Genomic DNA, 22,941 nt, shown 5'->3' with positions numbered 1-22,941 from the left:
TTGATAATGTTATCAGCTTGGTCCAAGAACAATAAGTGTTGGTGTTATGTTGGGTGGGTTATTGTTGTTCCTAGTTATATATATATATATATATATATATATATATATATATATATATATATATATATATATATATATATATATATATATATAAAAAGGCAAGTCTCACATGAGACATAATTGTCTTTGTTTTGTCATTATGTAACTCAGTACTACTTGTCACATGGTCAGGTTGCCATCAGGTATACCAGTGCCCTTACTGGTTTCCCATTAACCCATTCAACTCCGATGACAAGATGTCTTGTCATTTGGTCAAATAAAACAAAAAATCATAAAACACCAAAATGTTTGATCAAACACCAGAAAAATATGACGTCAATCCTCGCTTCGCTGCGAGCGAAGCGAGGACTGACGTCATATTTTTCTGGTGTTTGATCAAACATTTTGGTGTTTTATGATTTTTTGTTTTATTTGACCAAATGACAAGACATCTTGTCATCGGAGTTGAATGGGTTAATGAGGAGGGTGTGTTGGACACCCTTATGGACAAAGAAACCCATTCAGAGGACAGATGAACTTACAAGTTAATGTTCATCCATGTTGGTAATGGGTCCCTAACCCATGTGTTTACTATGTGTGGCATCCCCTACAGGGCTGAGAGGTTAAGTAGTGCCCTAGTGCTGTGGTTGTGTTAAGGTAATGCTGATGTTGGCAGATTAAATGTGAGTGTAAAGAGTGAGAAGCTTGAGGAAGTATAGAGCTTTAATTACAGTATTTGGGTTCACTCTTAATCAATCATTGCCTAGAGTTTCATGAAATGGAAAACCCACAATCCCACAGTACAGTCCTTGGAACCTCCCACAGGTTTCTCTGGGAAGAAACTTTGGACATTGTCTTTGTTGTATTAACATGGGACTATTTTCAAGTCACTGGGTGATAGAGAGAAGAGAGCATTTGTCGGCTCTCAGCTCTCCATGTATGAAAAAGTTTAAGAAATACAGCTAAAGTTGATAGAGAGAGATATTGGGTCCATTCTGGAATCAGTACCAGGCCCTTAGGGCTACGCCTTCTGATGGAACTGAGGGGCTTTTGAAAGTGGACAGCTTCGCTGTTCATCTTGTGGAAGTACTACATGCAGGTACCCATCAATGGTCCCTTTGGGGTTGTATGTAGTATTGAATGGAGGAACAGAGGGACCAATGACAGGTACCTGCATGTGGTGGTCCTAGAAGATGGACAGCAAAGCTGTCCATTTTCAAAAACCATTTCCAACCCCCTCACCTACATCTGAAGATGCAGCCTTGATGGGCTGGTCCTTGGTCTCTGGACTTGGTCAACTTAATTGTATTTGTCACATTTTTACACATGGAGAACTAACAACTGGCAGCTGCTCTCCTCTGCCTACCCACTTTGAGCCTGTGACATATAAACAGCTCTACTCGCTAATGGTGTAATCAGAAGTGTGGAGGTCTTACATTCACATAGTTGTGGATTTGAATCTTGCATTCCGCTTTGATTCCCAGCAGTGACCTATTGCCCCAAGTGCATAGGGTAGTGGTAACAGTTTTGGCTACAGCTACTTAGTGCCTCATGGCCAATGTTCCCTCCAATTTTTTGCTGTGAGTGTGTACAGAAATTTGTTGTGGATTTGAATCTTGTATTCCTCTTTGATCCCCAGCAGTGACTTATTGCCCCAAGTGCATAGGGTAGTGGTAACAGTTTTGGCTGCAGCTACTCAGCACCTATTGGCCAATGTTCCCTCTAATTTTTTGCTGTGAGTGTGCCCAGAAATTTGCTTGTGTGCAAACTTTGCCTTCTCTGAAAAGTATGTGTGCACCCATGTGAGTCACCATCTGATCATTTGAGCAAATACGCACAATTTGTAAGTTTGTATTACATATTACCTCCACCAAGCAGTGGCGTACCATATTTTTAGAGAATTTATATGTTAATGTTTAGGCGGAACTTCTTTATTGAATGGATTTTAATATTTGAAAACCTTGTGTGTGCACATTTTTTCTTTATGTGCGCTAGTAAAACATATGTGTGTGTGCACAGCTTAGAGGGAACATTGTTCATGGCTTAGGCTAACCTTAATTCAGTGAGAAAAATGAAGCTACATCTTGCATTCAAATTACAAAGGATTACAAAGGCGGAGCATGCCGACAGGAGACCTTTTGGTCCATATCTATGTCTTATGTGAAAAAAATCATAATAATAATAAAATAATAAATAAAAACTATGATAATGTAAATAACAAATAAAATACATAAATAAATGCATAGGTATAGTTAGATTATAAACAAACAGGTAAATAGTAAATAATAATAAATTGACATATAACTAATAATAAATGAAAATTAGACAGACAAATGATAACAAACAAAAACAAATAATATAAAATAAATTATAATCATTACAGTATCTTGCTTAGGTGTTTATCTAAATGATTCTTAAAGCTTCGAACTGAACTACATTGCACTACCTGTGCAGGAAGTTTATTCCATCCATTAACTACATGGTTGGCAAAGTTGTTTCTACCTACTTCCAAATTGAATCTATTTCCGGACAGTTTGAGACCATTGTTTCTTCTCTGATTCTCATTCAATGTGAAAATTTTGTCACTTTTGATGTTGTCAATTCCCTTTAAAATCTTAAAGACCTGTATCAAGTCACCTCTGAGTCTACACTTTTTTTTAGGAAAAACAGATTCCACCACACAATTTACAGAACTGTAATATTTTTGTGCTTAAATTGAAGATTTGGTTGAGAAATATTTGTTGTATGTGTGAACCTTCAATACTAGGGAAACGATGGAGGATTGGTGTATATTTTGTAATTTCAGTGGTACCACTTAATAAAGCTTATTATTTTCCTAAAGAAAAATGTCTTGGAAGACATGGAGAACTATTTTAGAAATATGATATTAAGTTGTAGGTGTTGAGAGACATATGGTAAATTTGGAGCTATATGTTAGTGTGTGTGTGAATATATATATATATATTATTATATAGGGATAATTATTCCTGATAGGTATTATACTTATTTAACCTTTCTTGCAGAAATTGATGATGAAAGTAAGTCCTCTCACTACAAAAAACGTGCACAGGATTATTTAGATCGAGCTGAAGAATTAAAGAAAGCTGTAACAAAGGCAAAAACTCTTGGCAAAACACATAAACAGGTAATATTAATCCACATGCATAAAGATTAGAAAAGGAAGTAGTTTATCAGGAATCAGTCCATTGTCCTGGTCAGCCCTATATTTGTCCATAAAATACTCATAGAAATTTTATATGATAGTCTGTATTGTGTTAGTGTTAGTTAGTGTAAGATTAGGTGTTGTATGTACTTAGTGTATGTTTATCTTTGGGAGATACCATGTCTCTTTCCAGGACAGTTCTATGTTTATATTGTCAATGCTGGATGGTGATTGGATTGGACTTCTGTTACTGTGGTGTGTTCGGAGTATTTTCTCATTTAGGCATATATCTGGTAGTGTTTGTCCAGTGATGGAGTTGTTAGGTATGTTTTGTAATGAAAGAGAAAGGGAACTGCTGACAAATAAGTAAGAAAATCACTATGTAAGAACCAAGTCTATTGGTGCAACAATTTACTCATTTGAGCTTTATCAAATACATATTTATGTACCAGATAAAACTTGAATGAATTAAATGTTATACCAAGAAAGAGTTTGTCCTCACTTGGTGGTTTTCCTGACTTATGTTTTGTAATAACTTTGGCCTTGATATTTACTGACTGGAAATCAGCAGCTGTATAGTAGTGGGAAGCATTCTTCTGGCCCTCCCAAAGATCTCTCTGGGAAGAACTGTTGGACTGATGTCTATTGTAATGTTGGTCTATTTGTGTTACCAGTAATAGTAGTAATATTAATGTAGTAAAAATAGAGGTGATAATTACCAGTTGTCAGCTCATTCTCCATCGTTCATCTCACAACACTACCACTAGCAGAGACCGTCCATTGATCCCTCCTCAGTGGGTTGATGTTTTCAATGTAAAAATGCAGCTATATATATGATATTCATCTATATATATTTTTAATTTATTCTTACACAGATTCAGATAAAGGCTGGTGCAACTGGATATAGCTATGAAACAATTTTTGGGCCATTACTGGATGCAACTTTGACCACGGTTGTTGTGGAGGATGCTTACATCAGGGCTATCCATCAGGTATGTCAACCTCTAAAGTTGCTTTGAATAAATGATCAGCATAATACAGTAGTAGATAGTACACACTACTGGAACTTTGTTGTACAAAGTACATTTATTAGTTTTGAAATTTGGTCACAATCAGCTGATCAAAGAAACAGCAAAGTCCTAGACCCACTCCCCAGTTTTAACGTACTAAACCCCAGTAATGAGCAATAATGGGGAAACAGGAATGGTATGGGTGGGAGTGAGTGAGTGCTTTTGGTTCGACCACTTCCCTTATAAAGGTAAAGAAATTGACGAGTTAAACACCATATGAGGGCGGAGCCTTTATTTGTACAACGTTTCACTTATTACAGCTTTTTCAAGTACAAGTTGAGATACAAATGCTTGAGATTAAATAAGGGGAAAGGAGGGAACGGGGAGAGGAAAGGGGGGGGGAAGGAAGAGGAGGAGAAGAGAGGGGGGGGGGATTGAACACTGTGAAAGGATGAGAATGCTGGCCCAAACGTCCGTGGGCGAAATGTCCACAAAGGGTGGTTTAGATGTTAAAAAATGTTTTGCTGGCCATGGGTATTAGGGGAATAATGTGAGGCGAGATGTTAAACATACCCCTGGAAAGGTAAAGAAACCCATGGTACAGTACTACCTCTCATTAACAGACATTAATTAGCTGTGTTTGCGGTGTTTTTGCTCTGTTTTCAGTGTTTTTGGTGCTGTTGCTTAGTGCTGTGCAATCACTATGCCACCCAAAAACCGCTCCAAATCAACGGATTATTCACATCAACGGACACCGTTACCCCCCTTTTAGTCCGTTAATGAGAGGTAGTACTGTATAAAGATCAGTAGATACATAAAAACTCCAGTGAAATCCCATCCTTCAGGGTTGCAATGCTGCGAGAGCTTGCTGGAATGTTGCTCTGGGATCCCTGCAAGTGAACAAATTTATGAAATATTTGATTAATTTTTTCTTTATTTGCTTGATAATTAAATTTTATGATAATTAGTGAATACAAACACAAACTACTCATATACACAACAATTTAGCATTCAGTAATGCATATTTTGAAATTGAAAACAGGACCCAGGGCAGTGGGAGGGATACTAGGATGACCCATCATTCATAAGAAGGGTGAAAGTGTGGTGGATGGGAGTGGAATGGGTGGGAGTAGGTACTTGGCTTTGACTTGGCTACCTCGCTTATAAGGGGGAGAAAGCTCGTGGTATATAGATAGAAAAACAGTATCCATGATTGATTAATTTTTCTTTTTGTCTTCTTTTATAGATCTACAATTTCCTTCATCTATGTGAACTTCTTGTTTTGAAGGCACCAAAAATGAGGAAGATTATATTAAAAACAAGTTATGACCCTCAAAATAGCAAGTAAGTTATGTACTTAGAGAAAATTATTCAAATTTAGCATATCAAATTTTCTTACATTGTATAAATTTTGTTCTTGTTCCCTGGTATTTCTTCTATCTCACACAAAGAAGTCATCCTTGTCAATTATGACACTTCTTTCATATCATTTTTTTTTCATTCAAATATTGGCAGATCTAATATATTTAGTCATTCTTTACATGTTTTGTCAGCTATCTTAGTTGCTGCTCTTTGAATTTTGTCTTTTTTCTATTTTTCTTTTTGTGTGGAGACATACTCTTGTCAAGGGTTCATCAGGTTTTTAAAAAGTCTCTTCATCATGTAGAGATAAATTGTCTATATGCAATACTGATACCAACAGCTTCAGATATCATCCTCACAGATATTTTATGGTCTTGCATGACTAACCTTTGCACCTCCTCAATGTTTTCCTCCTTGCATGCACTTTTTGGTGCTCCAGATCTGGGTTCATCCTCAACCTGTTCATTTCCTTCAGAAAATCTATTAAACCACTGATAGAAACTTGCTTGGCTCATCTGTTCATCCCTATACACCTTTAACATTCCATAAGGTTCTTGTTTGGTTTTCTTAAGTTTAACACAAAATTTGATGGCGTAACATTGCTTCATGTTTCCCTGCATCTTGACAAGTGTTCACAGATCGGCAAACCGAATCAGACTGGTTCCACCACATTCACCACTGCACTCAGACCTACAAATATAGAAAGTTGCCAGTTAGTCCTTTTATAGAATATATGTATGTGTACCTCACCATGAAGTAGTATTTTGATCAAATCATATTTAATGTCTCTCCTGACATTTTCTCATTACTTATTGAATGGAGGAGTAAATTGGACAAATTTAGATTTAAGAAGGAAATAGGCAAGAATTGGTTGTGGTTGTTGTTCCCTAGACAGTCTGTCCGAGCAGTCCCGTGGCAAGAATTGGTTTACCAATAGGGTGGTCAATGAATGGAATAGACTTAGTAACCATGTAAGAAGCACTGAAACTGACGATTGTATTAAGAAATGGGTAGACAACTTGATGGATGGTTATGACAGCTTGTAATGGACATGGAACTGCCTAGATAAGGCCTTATGGTCTCTTGAAGTCTCTTTCATTCTTATGCTCTTATGTAATACAGGTAGTTCTTCATTTACATAAGTTTATTTCATGTGAATTGGGTTTAACACAACTGATAAAATAATACATTTTATTTGAGTTATGTGGTTTGTTTGAATTAATATGAGTCTTATCCAGAGTAGATACCTTAGCAAACCCCCTGATGCCTCTCGGTCTCCATATGTTGTGTAAATTAAGAACTATCTGTAATAATAAAATTGTTGCCTAAAAAATTCACCGAGTGGAAAATTCAGAGCCTCACAGTGGTTGCAACTGTCCTTGGGCTCCACAGCCTCAAAGTGGCTGCTACAGTCCTAGGGCTTTTTCCCAGATGTCTCTGAGAGGAAACTCTGGACTCTTGTCTGTGTGCTATTGGTGTTGGACTTTCTCTAGTATAAGAAAAGAGGTGTGCATATGAGGATTGGTTGCAAAGAAGAAACAAGAAGGGAAATGAGAGGTTTTCAAGTAAAGAGGATAGAAGCAAAATGCAAAGTGAGTGAAGCCAAAAGATCAGTTGTTAGGTTGGAAAGGTGTTTGGCCAAGAATTTTGAAAAGAGTAAAAAGATTTAGAAGGAAGTGAAAAGAGTGTTAAGAGGTGACTCTAGGAAGTGAAAGCTGTGTGAGGAAGATGGACACTATGTTTCAAGTTGTTGAATGTAGAAGAGGATCAAAAGCTTTAAGTGTGGCAGTAGATGTCAAGAGAATGACTATGATAGGAGGGGAGAATAACTATAGATATGTGCTTACACCCAATCAACGAATATTGTGTATTAAAAGTTTACTCTTGTGAGTATTTTCTTTGATATGGTATTATATCTATTCTTTTCATTCCTATGCAGGTTACAGTTGGAAAGGTTAGAGGAGATAAAACGGTCTTTAGAGAAGCATAATGTTGAACTCATTTTTGAGTTTTCTGACACTTTACATGATAGGGAGATACGGTAAGTAACTTCTGTGTTTAATTTATTCTGTTGATCAATCAATCAGTCAGTCTGTTGCTCTTGGTCTCTTGCAGAAAACCTGTGGAACATTCTGTTAGTATTGAAGGAAATGCATCCTGTATTTATGTAGCATCTGTGTTAATGTAGATTGTCAATCCAGTCAATCTGTTGCCTCTGGTCTTTCTTGCAGAAGATCCATTGCCTCTAGGCTGTAATAGGCTGTAATCTCCACAAGTCACTTCTCTTCAGTCTGATTTTTCATCTCTCACTGATATTCTTATATGTCTAATAGTTAAAAAGTGTTTTACCCATTCCAGTGTATGCCCTTGAAGGCCTCCTATACTTTCTAATTTCCATAGGATGAGGTGGATGGATGGGGTGAAGGGGGCTTTGGGGAAGAGGGGTATGTTTGTTGAGGAAGGACGGGAGAGGACAGAAGACAGGGGTGAATGGAGAATAGTTGTATATGGATGATGATGTGATGCATGAGGTGGAATGGACGGGGATGGAGGGTGAGGTAGTATGTGTGAGCAAAATATGATGCAGCCCGAAGGGATTTCTCCCTGTCCTCTTTTATGCATAGGGGGACGGAGAGGGGGTGTCACCGATTTAATGAATTGGCTGTGCTGTGGATGTGCTGTGTCTTGCGACACTGCTTCTGACCCAGGGCATTGGACAAGGTGTAGGGATGACCCGTCATTCAGGAGGTGCTATGATAAGAGGGAGGGTGGAGGGGTGTGGAGTGTATTCAGGGATGGAATGGGTGGGAATGATTTTATGTCTTTTCCTTTTTGGTTATCTCCCTTGTAAGGGGGAAGAAGCCTTGGTATATGTATGTATGTACCATATTGATCTGTTGTCTGCCACTTTACTGGAAGCCTTTTCCAAATTCAGGTAGATTTAGGTGGCTGTATGCTTTGACTTGGTCTCCCTTTATATTTTTATATTTCAAGTTGTTATTGTCATTCTTAAGTAAGATGATGGATGTACCATGTGGGGTGCTCTAGTCTCCAGTCATTGAGACTCAAGGAAATTGTTAGTATTATTAGAAAGCTGGCTGATAGGGTTCATCAAAGAATACGGTGATGGTTTGGTTATATGGAAAGAATGATTGAAGAAAAAGCTAGCAAAAAAGTGTGGAAGGCAGATGTAGATGGAATGAACTAGAGGGGGAAACAAAAAATGGAATAGATGGATTGGGTGAAGGAGACCTTGTATCTTGGGTATAAGGGGAATGTCTGTTGAAGAGGGAAAGGAGAAGCAAGGGATAGGTGTAAGTGGAGAGTGGCTGTGAATGAATGAGAAATTTATGTGGTCCAAAGGGATTTCTTGTTTGCTTTGTGATATCATGAGTGAATAATGGAAGAGGGTTGTGATGTGATGATGTAGTTGGGGTAAACCAGCTTCGTCTGTCAGGCCCTGCTGTGAAGGTGTTGTGTCTTGCTGCATTATTTTTGATCCAAACAATGGTGGTGGTTGGGTGGAGGGGAATCTGACCCTTCATCCATGAGGAGCTAAGATGGGAGGTACATCATTTGGGTTTTGGGTGGGTGTGGGATGGATGAAGGGTAGGTTTATGCTTGACTTCGCCATTCTCTCTAATCATGGGGGAAGGGCCTTTTAGTCAGAGTGTGAAAAAAGGAAGCTGAAGATAAATGTGGGCAAAAGTAAGGTGATGAGATGTACAAGGGGAGAGAGTGACAGCAGGCTGGAAGTGAGCATTAAGGGTGAGAGACTGGAGGAAGTGGATAGTTTTAGATACTTGGGTGTGAATGTGGCAGGAAAGGGAGGAGTGGGGGTGGAGGTAGAATGTAGATTGAGAGAAGCAAGGAAATGCCTTGGTGGATTAAAAAGTGTAATGAGAAATAGACATCTGGGAATGGATGGTAAGAGGAGGTTATATGAATGAGTGATTGTGCCAACAGCACTGTATGGGGAAGAAACATGGAACATAAGAAAGGAAGAGAGAAGGAGTTTGAATGTGTTTGAGATGAAATGTCTGAGAAGTATAATGGGGGTTACTAGGCTGGATAGAGTGAGAAATGAGGAGGTGAGGAGTAGAACAGGGGTGGAAATGGAGCTGGGAGGTAGGGTTGACGAAAGAGTATTAGGATGGTTTGGACACATGGAAAGAATGAATAAAGAAAGATTAGTAAAAGAGGTGTGGAAGGCAGAGGTGGAAGAAGTGAATATGATGGGGTATCCTAGGATGAGATGGATGGATGGGGTGAAAGGGGCATTACAAAAGAGAGGAATGTATGTGGAGGAAGGACGGGAGAGGACAGAAGATAGGGGTGAATGGAGAGGGGTTGTGTATAGATGATGCTGTGATGCATGAGGGGGAGTGGGTGAGGGATGGGGTGTGAGGAAGTATGTATGAGAAAAAAATTGACGTAGCCCAAAGGGATTTCTCCCCATCTTCTCCTTTTCTGGATAAGGGGATGGAGAGGGGGGGGAGGGTCACTGAATTTATGAAGCGGCTTTGCTGTGGATGTGCTGTGTCTTGTGACACTGCTTCTGACCCAGGGCAGTGGACAAGATGCAGGGATGACCCATCATCCAGGAGGTGCCAAGATAAGAGGGAGGGAGGAGGGTGGAGGGGAGTGGAATATATGGGAAATGGAATGGGTGGGAGTGGTTTCTATGCCTTTTTCTTTTTGGCTACCCCCCGTGTAAGGGGGAAAAAGCCGTTGTTGTATGTATGTATTACTGTTATTAAGTAGACAAAACATTCAGATTTTAATCCCATTTCTGTGATATGAAAATGAAAATAAACTGGATGATCAGTCTTTTGTTACACACTATTTTATTTGCTTATGGGTCATGGGTGCAACCGTGGGATCAGGTGGAATAAGTGCATATGGTGCTGTTATTAGAATATCTAAAGTTTTTACGATAATTTAATCTTTTGGCTTTAATCTCTAATTTTCAAAGATTGAATATTGCTTTTTTCCATAGGTTGGACAGCGGTTGGATTGTCAAGATTGGAAGAGGACTGGATTACTTTCGCAAAGCAGATGGTACCTTTTCCATAGGTTATGGAAACTATGATCTCAGAGAATGTCATGAAACGACAATTGACATATTCCACCAGCAAGTGGTTTCAAGCTGACGCAACTGTGTGCAAAAATTTTCATTACTCTTGTTACAAATTTTTTACTAAGTTTTTACTTTGGTTTGCTAGTCTGTGAAATTTTATATAATGAGGCTACTTATATTGAGTCACATATTTATCTCCTTGTTTCATGATAATAATCATTCCCTCAAGTTTCAATGATTGGAAACCTAAAGCCCCACAGTGTTTGGCAATACTCAGGCCCTTACGTCATTCTGTCACAGTAGAAATTTTGTACAAATTCCTGTGTATATTATTATAGGTCTCCTTTATGTCATTGGCTCTGTAGTAGGAGGGAAGCACTTGCTGGATGTCAGCTCTCCTTTTACGAAAAAAATTGAAGAAATACATTTGAAGTTGACAGATTTTGGGCCAATTCTGGAAACCAAGTGTCATGCACCTCTAGATGGAGGTGAGAGTGTTGAAAGGTGAAGAGAAATGATTCTTTTAGGTACCATCACATAGAACCACCACTTAAAAGTACCTGTCATTGGTCTCTTGTTTTACAGTAGAACACCGTGTTAAGCTGAAACAACATATGTTATTGGTACATAAGTTTTCATAGCTTCTTTTCATCCATTGCAATATACATGACCAATGTGTTGATTATCATTTAAAAGTACCTGTCTTTGGTCTCACTTGTTTTACAGTATAACACCTTATTAAGTTGAAACAGCACATGTTATTGGTGCATAAATTTTCATAGCTTTCCATCCATTGCAATATATCATACAAAAACACATTCACTCAGATCACAAAATAAGTACTACAAGACCAACCACTAAACTTCATATTTCATCAGACTTCAACTATACTTTTTACACTTTTCACACCTGGAGAACTGAAGGTTGACAATTTCTCCCCTCCCTCTACCTTTCTCAGCTGGTGCAAAGGAAACAGTTCCACACCAAGGTAGCATAGATAACAGTCCAATGTTTCTTCCCAGAGATATCTGTGGAAGGGCCTGAGGACTGTTTTCAGCCACTGTGGGGCTGCACATTTCCTACTTCGTGAAACTCAAAACAACAATTAATGAACACACTCCCAAATACCTTACTAAACGTGCTTTACAGGTTAATCCCTCTAAAACTAATATCTTCACACTTGTTCCTGTTTCCCTTGTATAGTGGAACTATACATGGAGTCCTTTAGTCCACCAGTACCCTTCCTCCCATTAGACACATATTAAACAATCTCACCAGCCATTCCACCACAACAACTTTCGTTAGACATTCCACATGACAACCATCAAACCCAGGTGCCTTCTAATTTTCATCTTCAATGTCTTATCATTCGCCTCTCCTATTATAACCATTCACCTGGCATCTTCCACCTCCACAGTCAAAGTGTACCTAACCTTCTCTATATTAAAAACACTTGAAACACTGTACCCATCTTCCACTCACCATCTTACTTTTCACGAACATCTCTGCATCTGCACCCTTGACCCACTCTTTTCTACATAGAGGCAATTTCCTCACTCATTTAATTTCCTATTGAAACATCTTTTTATTCTTCAGAATTTTCCATCAAATACTTACCCTACCTCACATCTGCTCTCCTCTTGGCCTTCCTTGCCTTGCATTTTGCTTCTACCCTCTTCACTTTGTACTTCTTATATGCTTCCTCTTTTTTTTCTGTAATTGTTCCTCATATGCTTGTTTCCTCCACTCTCACCCTCACCTCTTTATCCCAACATTTACTGCTTCCTCTGTTCCCTCCTATCCTCCTTATCTCACACACTGTCTTTATAACCTTAGCATTTCTTTCTTGAAAAACGCCTAGTCTTCCTCCCCTTTCTCTTTTATCTTTCACTACATTCCATACCTCTCTCAGCTTGATCTGGTATTCTGTCTTTCTCCTTATTCATCTAGGTCACTTTCAGCACCTCTCTGCCTCCCTCCATTTCCATTTTTTTTATCTACCTAACCTCCACTCCTAGTTTCCCCTCCACCAGATAATGGTCAGACAATGCACTTCTCTCTCTTGTAAATACATTGTAGTTTGAATGAAATCATCATACATATATAAAATTTACATACATAAGTACATACCAAAAGGCCGTTTTTCCTTTTCAAAGGGGGAGGGGGGGCAAACTAAAGCATACAGCCACCCCATACCTGCCCTACACCCATTCAAAACCCATTTGTTGCCCCTCCCATCAATGCAAACACTTTGTGGATAAAGGGTCATTCCTGCACTCCACCACATTACTTAGGTCAAAGATAATGCAGCAAGACACAGTGCTTCTGCAACAGGGTCCCAAAGTATGCAAAGTTATGCACTGTGTTAAAAGAATTAATCATCTCAGTGCAGTCTTTTACTTTTTTACCTGTTGTTGGTGAGGAAGAAAGTCAAGCATAAGTACACATGGGAGAGGATGGTGGATGGAAGGGTGATAGATAGGGCTTCAATGGACTACATAGTTTTAACCAGGAGAAGAGTAGGAAGGAAGGAAGGGGAAAGACAGAAGAAAGGGGTGAGTGAAGAATGGTTGTGTATGGATGATGCTGTGATGCATGGAAGGGAGTGGGTGGGGAATGGGGGGAGGGAGTATGTTTGAATGATATTTTGATGTTGCCCGAAGGGATTTCTCCCTGTCTTCTCTTTTTCTGCATGAGGGGATGGAGAGGGGGGTCACTGATTAAATGAAATGGCCTTCCTGTAGATGTGCTCTGCCTTGCTACATTGCTTCTGACCGAGGGCAGTGGGCGAGATGCAGAGATGACCCGTCATCCAGGAGGATCCAAGATTAGAGGGAGGGGGATGAATAGGAGTGGATTATGTGGGGATGGAATGGGTGGGAGTGGATTTTATGCCTTTGTTTTTTGGCTACCTCCCTTTTAAGGGGGAAAAAGCCATTATCATAAGATGTACCTATTGTTCTACTTAACATGCAACACACCATTTCTTTTATAGTATACAAATCACTCACCATGACTTTGTGATACTTTTTTCTACTTAATGTATTTTATACCATCTTTTATATTCTACACAAATCATTCACCATTGATCAATATGTTGTGACCATCAAGAAGTGCCTGTGAGTAGTGTTTTGCAACACACTCATTCACTTGTGAGAGATGTCAGTATTAATTACAGAAGATTTACTTATGGTTAGTTAGTTGCAGCCTGTTGTATTGTATTGTGGATGCCCACCACCTTGGTGGGGAACCTTAGGGGAAATGTTAGGGTTGAGAATGTGTTCTCTGCCGTATAGGCATGACTTGCCTTCCATGCCGATGCATGTTTGGGTGGATACACAGAAAGTTTTAGTGCTAGGGTAAAATGTGCATGTGATAGGCAGGTATTAGACTGGTTTTGTTATAGTGTGTTGTCTGTATGAGGCATCAAGTAACCTTGACTCGGTGCTAACAAATATGTACTTAATTGTGGGATACATACATACATATACCAAAGGCTTTTTCCCCCTTACACGGGGGGGGGGGTAGCCAAAAAGAAAAAGGCATAGAAATCACTCCCACCCATTTCATTTCCCATATATTCCACTCCCCTCCACCCTCCTCCCTCCCTCCTATCTTGGCACCTCCTGGATGACGGGTCATCCCTGCATCCTGTCCACTGTGGGATACAAGAAAGAAACTGTGTTCATGGAATCCTGTGTTTTAATCTCCAATTATTTTACTGTATTTTAAATTCATATATGGTTCCAGTGTGAGCTAGATAATTTTCTTGGGTGTTTGAGGAGCCATACTAGCAATACCCATTCATATGTCTACCATGGGGAGATGAACTCAGGTCATTTGCACATACTCATATGGTGAGTGTTACCTCTGAGCTACCCAAGATTCCTTTACCTATAGTATATTCATTTAAATATGTGTTGTTTGTGTGGGACTGAATTATTTTCATGGTCCTAGAAAATCACCATGTACAAATTTAGCTGTTTTGATTCCTTTAGTTAAAAGAATCTCCTATGGGTATGTGCCTTTGACTTTGCTACCTTCCTTATAAAGGGGAAAAAGCTCTTGGTATGTAGATAGATAGATGGTTAAAAGATATCAGCTTTTAAATTTTAGGAAGTTCAGAGTATCTTGTTTGTTCGAGGGTCCCCAAAATTGTGTAATGCTTTATGACCTAAATATTATGGTCATAGTTGTCATTTGTTTATCATGATCATATATGTGTGAAATATTTTTCTATGCATTAAGTTGGCACTAAATACAGCACAATAGTTGGAGAACAAGAACTTTTGTAATTAATGAAATTCAATAACTTTTTACATTTGTTTTTGGGTGATTTTTTGGTTTTCAAATTTCATATGTATTTTTTCACAAAGAAAGACCAAGATTTATTGGGCAAAACAATAATACCTGCCTTTGTAACATTATGGATTGTAGAAAAATAACAAGTTCATACTCTTGAAGATATGATATTATTGTGCACAACATCTTTGCAGATTACTGTTCTCATATTGTACATGAAAAAGAAGAATACTGTTAAGTTGAATGAAACTTGATCACCTTGTAGACAAGATTAATAACTGAAAGATTATTTCAGAGTAAATAACTTAGTTCAAGCACATGTAGGGAATACAACATATCATTGACTACCCAGGGGTTTCCTAAAGCTGAATGAGATCTTTTCATTTCATCCATAATAGAATCCTCAAATATACACCGTTCATCCCTTTGGGTAGTTAAAGAGAGTTCTTGAGATAGTTCTGTCAAGAAAATTAACCCTGTACTGTCCAGGACAAAATCATCTGGCATAAGACAAGATAATATCTGGCATTAGTGAGGCTCAAATTCTTAAATGTGTAATTCATCCCTTTGGGCAATAAAGGGTTAATATGTGATCTACATATCAAACTGGAAACAACAGTCACCCATGTATTAATAGACAATGTGTTCAGTGACCACTTTATTTATTAACCTTTATCTCAAGTAAAGATGTATATGATGGAAGTTGTATGTATCATTATTTGCTCCAGTACTTCAGTCTTTCTACATATATATTCAGCATGTTAAAGTTAGTGCCTCATTGATAACCATTTAAATATTTAGTATGAGTAGCCTACATATTGAATCATGCTGCTTTGCTTTTGACCTGAGCAGTGAGCAAGGGATACAGATGACCCTTCATTCATATGGAGCTAAAATAAGAGGAGCAACAAATGGGTGTGGGATGGGCCCAGCCTTTGGCTATGCCAACCCACCATGTGACTGGAAAAAGTCTTATTGGTAGTGTATATATGTTTTGAGAACAGATTGTCTGAGTACTGGGAGAAAGTATGTATGGTGTCAATTAAAAATTTAAGGGTTGCAAGCTCAAATGTACAAACCATTGAGTTGTTATCTTTTTGAGCATTCTACATAGGTAAAGTGTGTCAGAATCATAATGCAGAGGATAATGAAACAGTTCCTTTTTTGTAAACTAAGGGGCTGTCAATTTAGCATGCAGTTTTTCTGTTCATGTATAGGCACTATCCACAGTTTACACTACACCTGGTTTGGAGCTGCGAGTTCTGAAGCTGAGAACAGTTTGGAAATGCTGTCGAGTGGGAACACAATAATCCCTCACTAAATATGCTTGTACTTGAAAATGTACTTAGACAGCTATACATATTAATTTATGAAGTTGAACCATCATGATTATACATAAGAATATTTATGCTTTAGATTGTTATTAAGTGTCAGTGAGGTTCACTGTAACAGGTGGCAGATACTCAAAACTTATTGTAACTTGCATGGTCATGGAGACTGTAACTAGTTTACAAGCTCAAATTTTATTTTGTGATTACAAGGCCCATTACAACCTGTACTGAAACTCCTGTCTCAGATATAACCATGATCATACAATTCACCATGGTCTAGGATCATGTGTTGAACATGTGACTGACAGCTATTACCCTCCTGGATGTCAAAGCTCATATATATCAATCTATGAGTAATGCTGTGACCTTACACAGACACCCTACCTCCCACCTCACCCTAACTCCCTGCCCGCAAGAGTTGGAGTGATGGTTTGAAGTGTAGTGATACTGAAATTATTTCAGTCCTGGGCAAGATTCAAACTCATACAGCTGGAGTAACGGTTGCAAATGCTACCACTGCTGTCAAACTGTGTGTAGAGTTTGTAGTGGAGTAGGTTGTGGCCTTTTGCCATTATTGCCCATTTCCAGTACTTTGCACTTTTTGGTTATGAAGTTCAATACCAAAAAATGCAAAGTACTGGAAATATGCAATACCAGCAAAAGGCCATCCTTAAACTATTCCTTGGGAAGCAAACACATTACAAAAGCAAAAGAAGAGAAGGATTTGTTAATGCTGATAGAAGGCAACCTGTCACCTGAAAGACATATCAGCAGGATTGTAGGAGAGACATATGGACTACTGCATAAGATTAAAGTGGCATTCCATTATATGGATGAAGAGATGAAAAAACTCATCGAAAATCTGATACGTCCAAGACTGGAATATGCATCAATTGTATGGTCCCCACACAAAGTGAAGGATATAAGCAAGATTGAGAAAATACAAAAGGCAAGAACCAAACTGGTCTTCACCCTGGCAAATAAACCATACGAGGAAAGACTAAATGTATTGGGTCTACCAACTTTGAAAGATTGAAGAGAAAGAGGTGACATGATTAGTGTTCAGGTCACTAAAGGGGATAGATTATATTGATAGAAGAGATCTCCTGATTAAAGATGGAAAGACTTTAAGAGGGCATGGAAGTAAATTAAGGAAAATCACATATTAAAAGGGTGTGAAGAAATATAGTTTTCCATATAGATGTATATATATAGATATGTGGAATAGATTAGGTGATATAGTTCAAGCTCAAACAATGCATGCATTCAAATCTAGATATGATAATTGGAAATCAATGGTATAGATTAAGCTGGAACTGTACATGAATTTGAATCTAGGTATGTTAGAAAATTAGAGACCAAACAAGTGTAGATACATCAGCTGATATTGGTTCCAGCCAATGAGAGCATAACTTGTCATAGGTACTCGGCCAATGACAACACTTATTTTTTGTTTTTTCGTGGTTTGTGGTGCTGGTACCCACTCAGACCTCAACCTTGTCAGTGGTCCGGAACTGTTCATACATGAGCACAGGAGTTGGTGTCCATGGTATGCCACTGCATTGATAATGCCTGGAGGAGGCTGATGTATCACACACACAGTGATGCCCAAGTCACCTCAGGTCCTGAGGTGAACAGCTGTGGGGGGCCATTGCTTATAGTGGATGCCTTTCCTAAGGCTAATCTCTGCGGTGAAAGTTTGAACATATTACATAAGTCATGGCGGGCCCCTGACCATCAGGCGAGGCAAGCCTCAACCCTCCACCGTGGTGCCCATTAACGGCAGTAACCTCCTCGGTAAACAGCTTAAGTTCATGGGCCCAGACAAGGATCAATCTCCCGACCCGGTGACTACAACTTCTCGTAGTTGCTGAATGTTAACAGAGAAGCGTCGAGTAACCAATGACCCAACTCGCTGTAAAATACAGTAATTATGTAAACATTATGTTTAAATTTGTCCAGAATCGAATCATAGGATGACAAATATATGAAATTAAAGTGCTGTAATAGGGTCAAAATAAAATTCAAAGTGTACAATCAGAACCTGTACACAAAATTCAAATGCTGGAATCACTGTCAAGAGTAGGATGAAAATAACAGACGAATTTCAAACGCTCTCATCAAGTCGTCAATTGCAGTATGGCATCTCACAAATATAAATCAAATGCAAGAATAAAAATATTATGTATAGGATGACATACATATATGAAATTCAAATTCTGGGTTAGGATGAAAATGAAATACAAATTGTATGATTACAACATATACACAAAATTCAAACGCTAGGATTACCATCAAAAGTAGGATTAAAATGATAGAGGAGTTTCAAGCACTAGTGATATTGTCAAATGTAGTATGGCATCTCAAACACACAAATCAAACACTTGAGTAGAAATACTATCATACACTTCGATTTTGATTTTCATCCTACTTCAACATTTGAATTTCATATATTTGTCATCCCACACAAGGTATTTCGATTCTAGCATTGCGAGCAGGTGACTGGAGTTCACCGGATATGCATTGTCTCCCTCTTCTTTGTTACTGTATGCATATGATAATACGATTGAAGAATTCTTAGCATTAGGTAAAATGGGGAACTTAAGTGAACAAATTGAATGAAGCAAATTTTTTTATGTAATTTGTATTTTACGGTGAGTTGGGTAGCTACGATACTTCTGTGTTTACATTAAGCGGCTACGAGAATACGTGTTCTGGCTGAGGATGCATGACAAGCTATGGGCTAATCAGCAGGAACCAATATCAGCTGATGTGTGTGGAGATCGGTGATCGTAAACTCCACGACTTACAAGACCACGGTTACAATGTCTGTGATAAGAGATTGAGTACAGGTTGTAATGGACCTTGTAGACACAATGTAAAACTTGAGGTTGTAAACTAATTAGTCTCCACAACCTTGTAAATTACAATGGGTTTTGGGTATCCGTCGTCTGTTACAACAGTAACAGGGTAGGAGTATGACAGAAAATTTTGAAAGTAATAAAAAGATGTTTTGGAAAGAAATAAAGAGAGGAAGAGGAGGCGAATCAAGTAGAGAAGAAAAGGTAAAAGGTACAGATGGAGAGATGATAATGGAAGAGATGGCAGTAAGGGGAAGATGGGCAGAATATTTTAGGGATTTGCTAAATGTGAAGGAGGATAGGGAAGGAAAGATAGCTGCAGTGGGAAATGCGAAGAAAATGAGAGTGATGAGTGAGGAGAATGGAGGAGAAATAAGGAAGGATGAGGTGAAGGCAGTTGTAAAGATGATGAAAGCAGGTAAGGCACCTGGTCTGGATGGATGCCATGCAGAATGTCTGAAAAAGGGAGGTTCAGTGATGGTGGACTGGTTGGTGAGGTTATTTAATGTTTGCTGGAGAGAGGGTAGAGTACCGGAGGACTGGAGAAGTGCCTGTATAGCTCCTCTTTACAAGGGAAAAGGGGACAAGTGTGAATGTAGTAGTTTCAGAGGGATTAGCCTGTTAAGTGTAGTAGGGAAGGCTTATGGGAGGATCTTAATTGAGAGGATTAGGAGAGGAACAGAAGGAGTAATTGGTGAGGAACAGTGTGGATTTAGGACAGGTAGGGGTTGTGTAGATCAGATCTTTGTGATAAGACAGATATGTGAGAAAGCTATAGGAAAGGGGAAGGATGTTTTTTGGGTTTTTATGGATCTGGAAAAGGCTTATGATAGGGTAGACAGAAAGGCACTGTGGGAGGTTATGCAGATTTATGGGATAGGAGGAAAGCTTCTGGGAGCTGTCAAGAGTTTTTATGAGAGTAGTAGAGCTTGTGTCAGGATTAGAAATGGAGAGAGTGAGTGGTTTGAAGTAAAGGTGGGACTTCGTCAAGGATGCGTTATGTCACCCTGGCTGTTCAACTTATACATGGATGGGGTGGTGCGAAAGGTGAATGCTAGGGTAGTGGGTCAGGGATTGGAGATGGTTAAAGAAAATGGAGAAAAGTGGGAGGTGAGCCAGCTGTAGTTTGCGGACGACACTGCGCTTGTGGCAGGGTCAGAGGAGGGTTTGAGGAAGCTGGTGGCAGAGTTTGGGAGAGTATGTGATAGAAGAAAGCTAAAGATAAATGTAGGTAAAAGTAAGGTGATGAGATGTACAAGGGGTGAAAGTGGCAGTAGATTGGAAGTGAACATTAAGGGAGAGCAACTGGAGGAAGTAGATAGTTTTAGATACTTGGGTGCAAGTGTAGCAGGAAAAGGTGGAGTGAAGGTGGAGGTAGAATGTAGATTGAGAGAAGCGAGTAAATGCCTTGGTGGATTAAAGAGTGTAATGAGGAATAGACATTTGGGAATGGATGCGAAGAGGAGACTGTATGAAGGAGTGATTGTGCCAACAGCACTGTATGGGGCAGAAACGTGGAACATAAGAGTAGAAGAGAGAAGAAGTTTGAATGTGTTTGAGATGAGGTGTCTGAGAAGTATGGTGGGGGTTACTAGGCTGGATAGAGTAAGAAATGAGGAGGTGAGGAGGAGAACAGGGGTGAAAGAGGAGCTGGGAGATAGGGTTGATGAAAGAATATTAGGATGGTTTGGACACATGGAAAGAATGAGTGAAGAAAGACTAGTAAAAGAGGTATGGAAGGCAGATGTGGAGGGAGTGAACATGAGGGGACGTCCTAGGATGAGGTGGATGGATGGGGTGAAGGGGGCTTTGGGGAAGAGGGGAATGTCTGTTGAGGAAGGAAGGGAGAGGACGGAAGACAGAGGTGAATGGAGAATGGTTGTATATGGATGATGTTGTGATTGCATGAGGAGGAATGGGCAGGAGGGTGGGGGGTGGGGTAGTATGTGTGAGTAAATTTTGACGCAGCCCGAAGGGATTTCTCCCCGTCCTCTCATTATATGCAAGGGGGGACAGAGAGGGGGGGGTCGCCGATTAAATGAAGCGGCCTTGCTGTGGATGTGCTGTGTCTTGCGACACTGCTTCTGACCCAGGGCGGTGGGCAGGGTGCAGGGATGACCCGTCATCCAGGAGGTGCTCAGATGAGAGGGAGGGTGGGAGGGGTGTGGAGTGTATGTAGGGATGAAATGGGTGGGAGTGTTTTTATGCCTTTTCCTTTTTGGCTACCTCCCTTGTAAGGGGGAAAAAGCCTTGGTATATGTATGTATGTATGTTACAACAAACCTTGCTGACGTCATTATAATATTCTAAAGTAGAAATATTCTTATGTATAGTCATGGTGATTCAACTTCATGAATTGATCTGTATAACAGTCAAGTGTATTTTTAAATGCAAGTATATTTCGTGAGGAACCACCGTGTTCCCAGTCGACAACGTTTACAAATTACTTTGGACTTCAAAACTCTCGCAGCTCCCAACCAGAAGAGTATGTGTTCCTCACCTCTGGGGAGCTCGGGTGTAGTTGAAACTGTGGATCGTGGCTGTGCTTGGTGTACTGCATATTTACACTTCAGCATAAAGTCCACCTAAGCTTCAAGAACTTGATCCTGTAAGATTATATATATATATATATATATATATATATATATATATATATATATATATATATATATATATATATATATATATATATCTATATATATATTGTATATATATATATATATACATATATATTATAAATTTATCATAAAAATGCTAAATTGTATTACAGTCCTCTCCTCTCCAAGCCACTGCAGTCAAACCTCCTACATTGGTCAATAACTATCTGCTCTATCTCCCCTCATCAGAAAATACCACTAAAACATGATTAGGCCTCTTTACCCAACTAACACTCCGAGCATCTATCATTAAAACCTCTACAACCCGTCAAGAATTTGACAAATACTTACATAATGCCCATCCATATGACAAAAGAATGGCAGACCTACTATCCACATTGGATATTGCAGAAAAAGTCCTTCCCATAACTATGATCAATCGTGCCCCCTGGCTACTTCTTCCCTGTCACCATAGCCACCTTAGCGAAAATAAAATGCTAACTGGTCATCTAGTGAAATTCTCTCTCCTTCCTATCTACACATTCAATAGATGGCAACATGAACATTGATGACTATCACTCTTCCCTTCTCAACAGACCTCTTTGTACTCAAGTCCCCTTTCTCCCAATCCATCCATCCATCCCTTTCTTGGTCTTTCCTTTAAGTTTTGACCATCCACCTCTGCCTTCCACACCACACTCTTTTTGATAGCCTTTCTTCACTCATTCTGTCCACATACCCAAACTATCCCAGCATTCTTTCATCAACCCTATCTCCCAGCTCCCTTACCATCCCCACTTTCCGCCTCATCTCATTCTCGATCTGTCCATTCTCGTAAACCCCTACCATATTTCTTAGACACTTCATCTATAGAAAAATAAACTCCCCCCATAGGCTAGATATATTGCCAACAGAGACGATGACAATTCCCTGGCCTATTTCTTGTCGAGGTTCCACACAACTTCATCGCCACCCTCGACTTCCGTTGGGACGTGTGAGGCAGTTGCACTCGCCGGCGACACATACGTAGCATCGGCGCTTCCGAAAGTCTCCAAGTACTGGACACCTGGGAATTATCGGCTGCCCCGAGGTCATGACCCGGCTGCATCGGTCGGACAAGCGGTACTCTGAGGACCGACCCGCTGCGTCGAATCGGACAAAACGAGTCTTCTGGAGCACCTGCAGCCCCCAGCTGT

General features: G+C 39.5%; 1 protein-coding gene across 2 annotated transcripts in view; it reads left to right on the top strand.

Annotated features, from left to right (window-relative positions):
* The window catches only part of LOC143034354 (MIT domain-containing protein 1-like), a 30,249-nt gene extending 14,640 nt beyond the window's left edge, over positions 1-15,609 (top strand). For both annotated transcript variants that reach the window (XM_076200297.1, XM_076200296.1), the window contains exons 3-7: positions 3,063-3,184; positions 4,078-4,194; positions 5,459-5,556; positions 7,514-7,615; positions 10,574-15,609. In XM_076200297.1, coding sequence (XP_076056412.1) covers positions 3,063-3,184; positions 4,078-4,194; positions 5,459-5,556; positions 7,514-7,615; positions 10,574-10,727 — 593 coding nt within the window. In that variant the 3' untranslated portion in view covers positions 10,728-15,609. The remainder of the gene's footprint in view (positions 1-3,062; positions 3,185-4,077; positions 4,195-5,458; positions 5,557-7,513; positions 7,616-10,573) is intronic.
* Positions 15,610-22,941: the final 7,332 nt, after the last annotated feature.

The sequence above is a fragment of the Oratosquilla oratoria genome, chromosome 17, assembly GCF_046742065.1.
Source record: "Oratosquilla oratoria isolate Oo_2021 chromosome 17, ASM4674206v1, whole genome shotgun sequence".
Classification (NCBI taxonomy): Eukaryota; Metazoa; Arthropoda; class Malacostraca; order Stomatopoda; family Squillidae; genus Oratosquilla; species Oratosquilla oratoria.
This window is presented reverse-complemented; position numbering and strand designations above follow the sequence as displayed.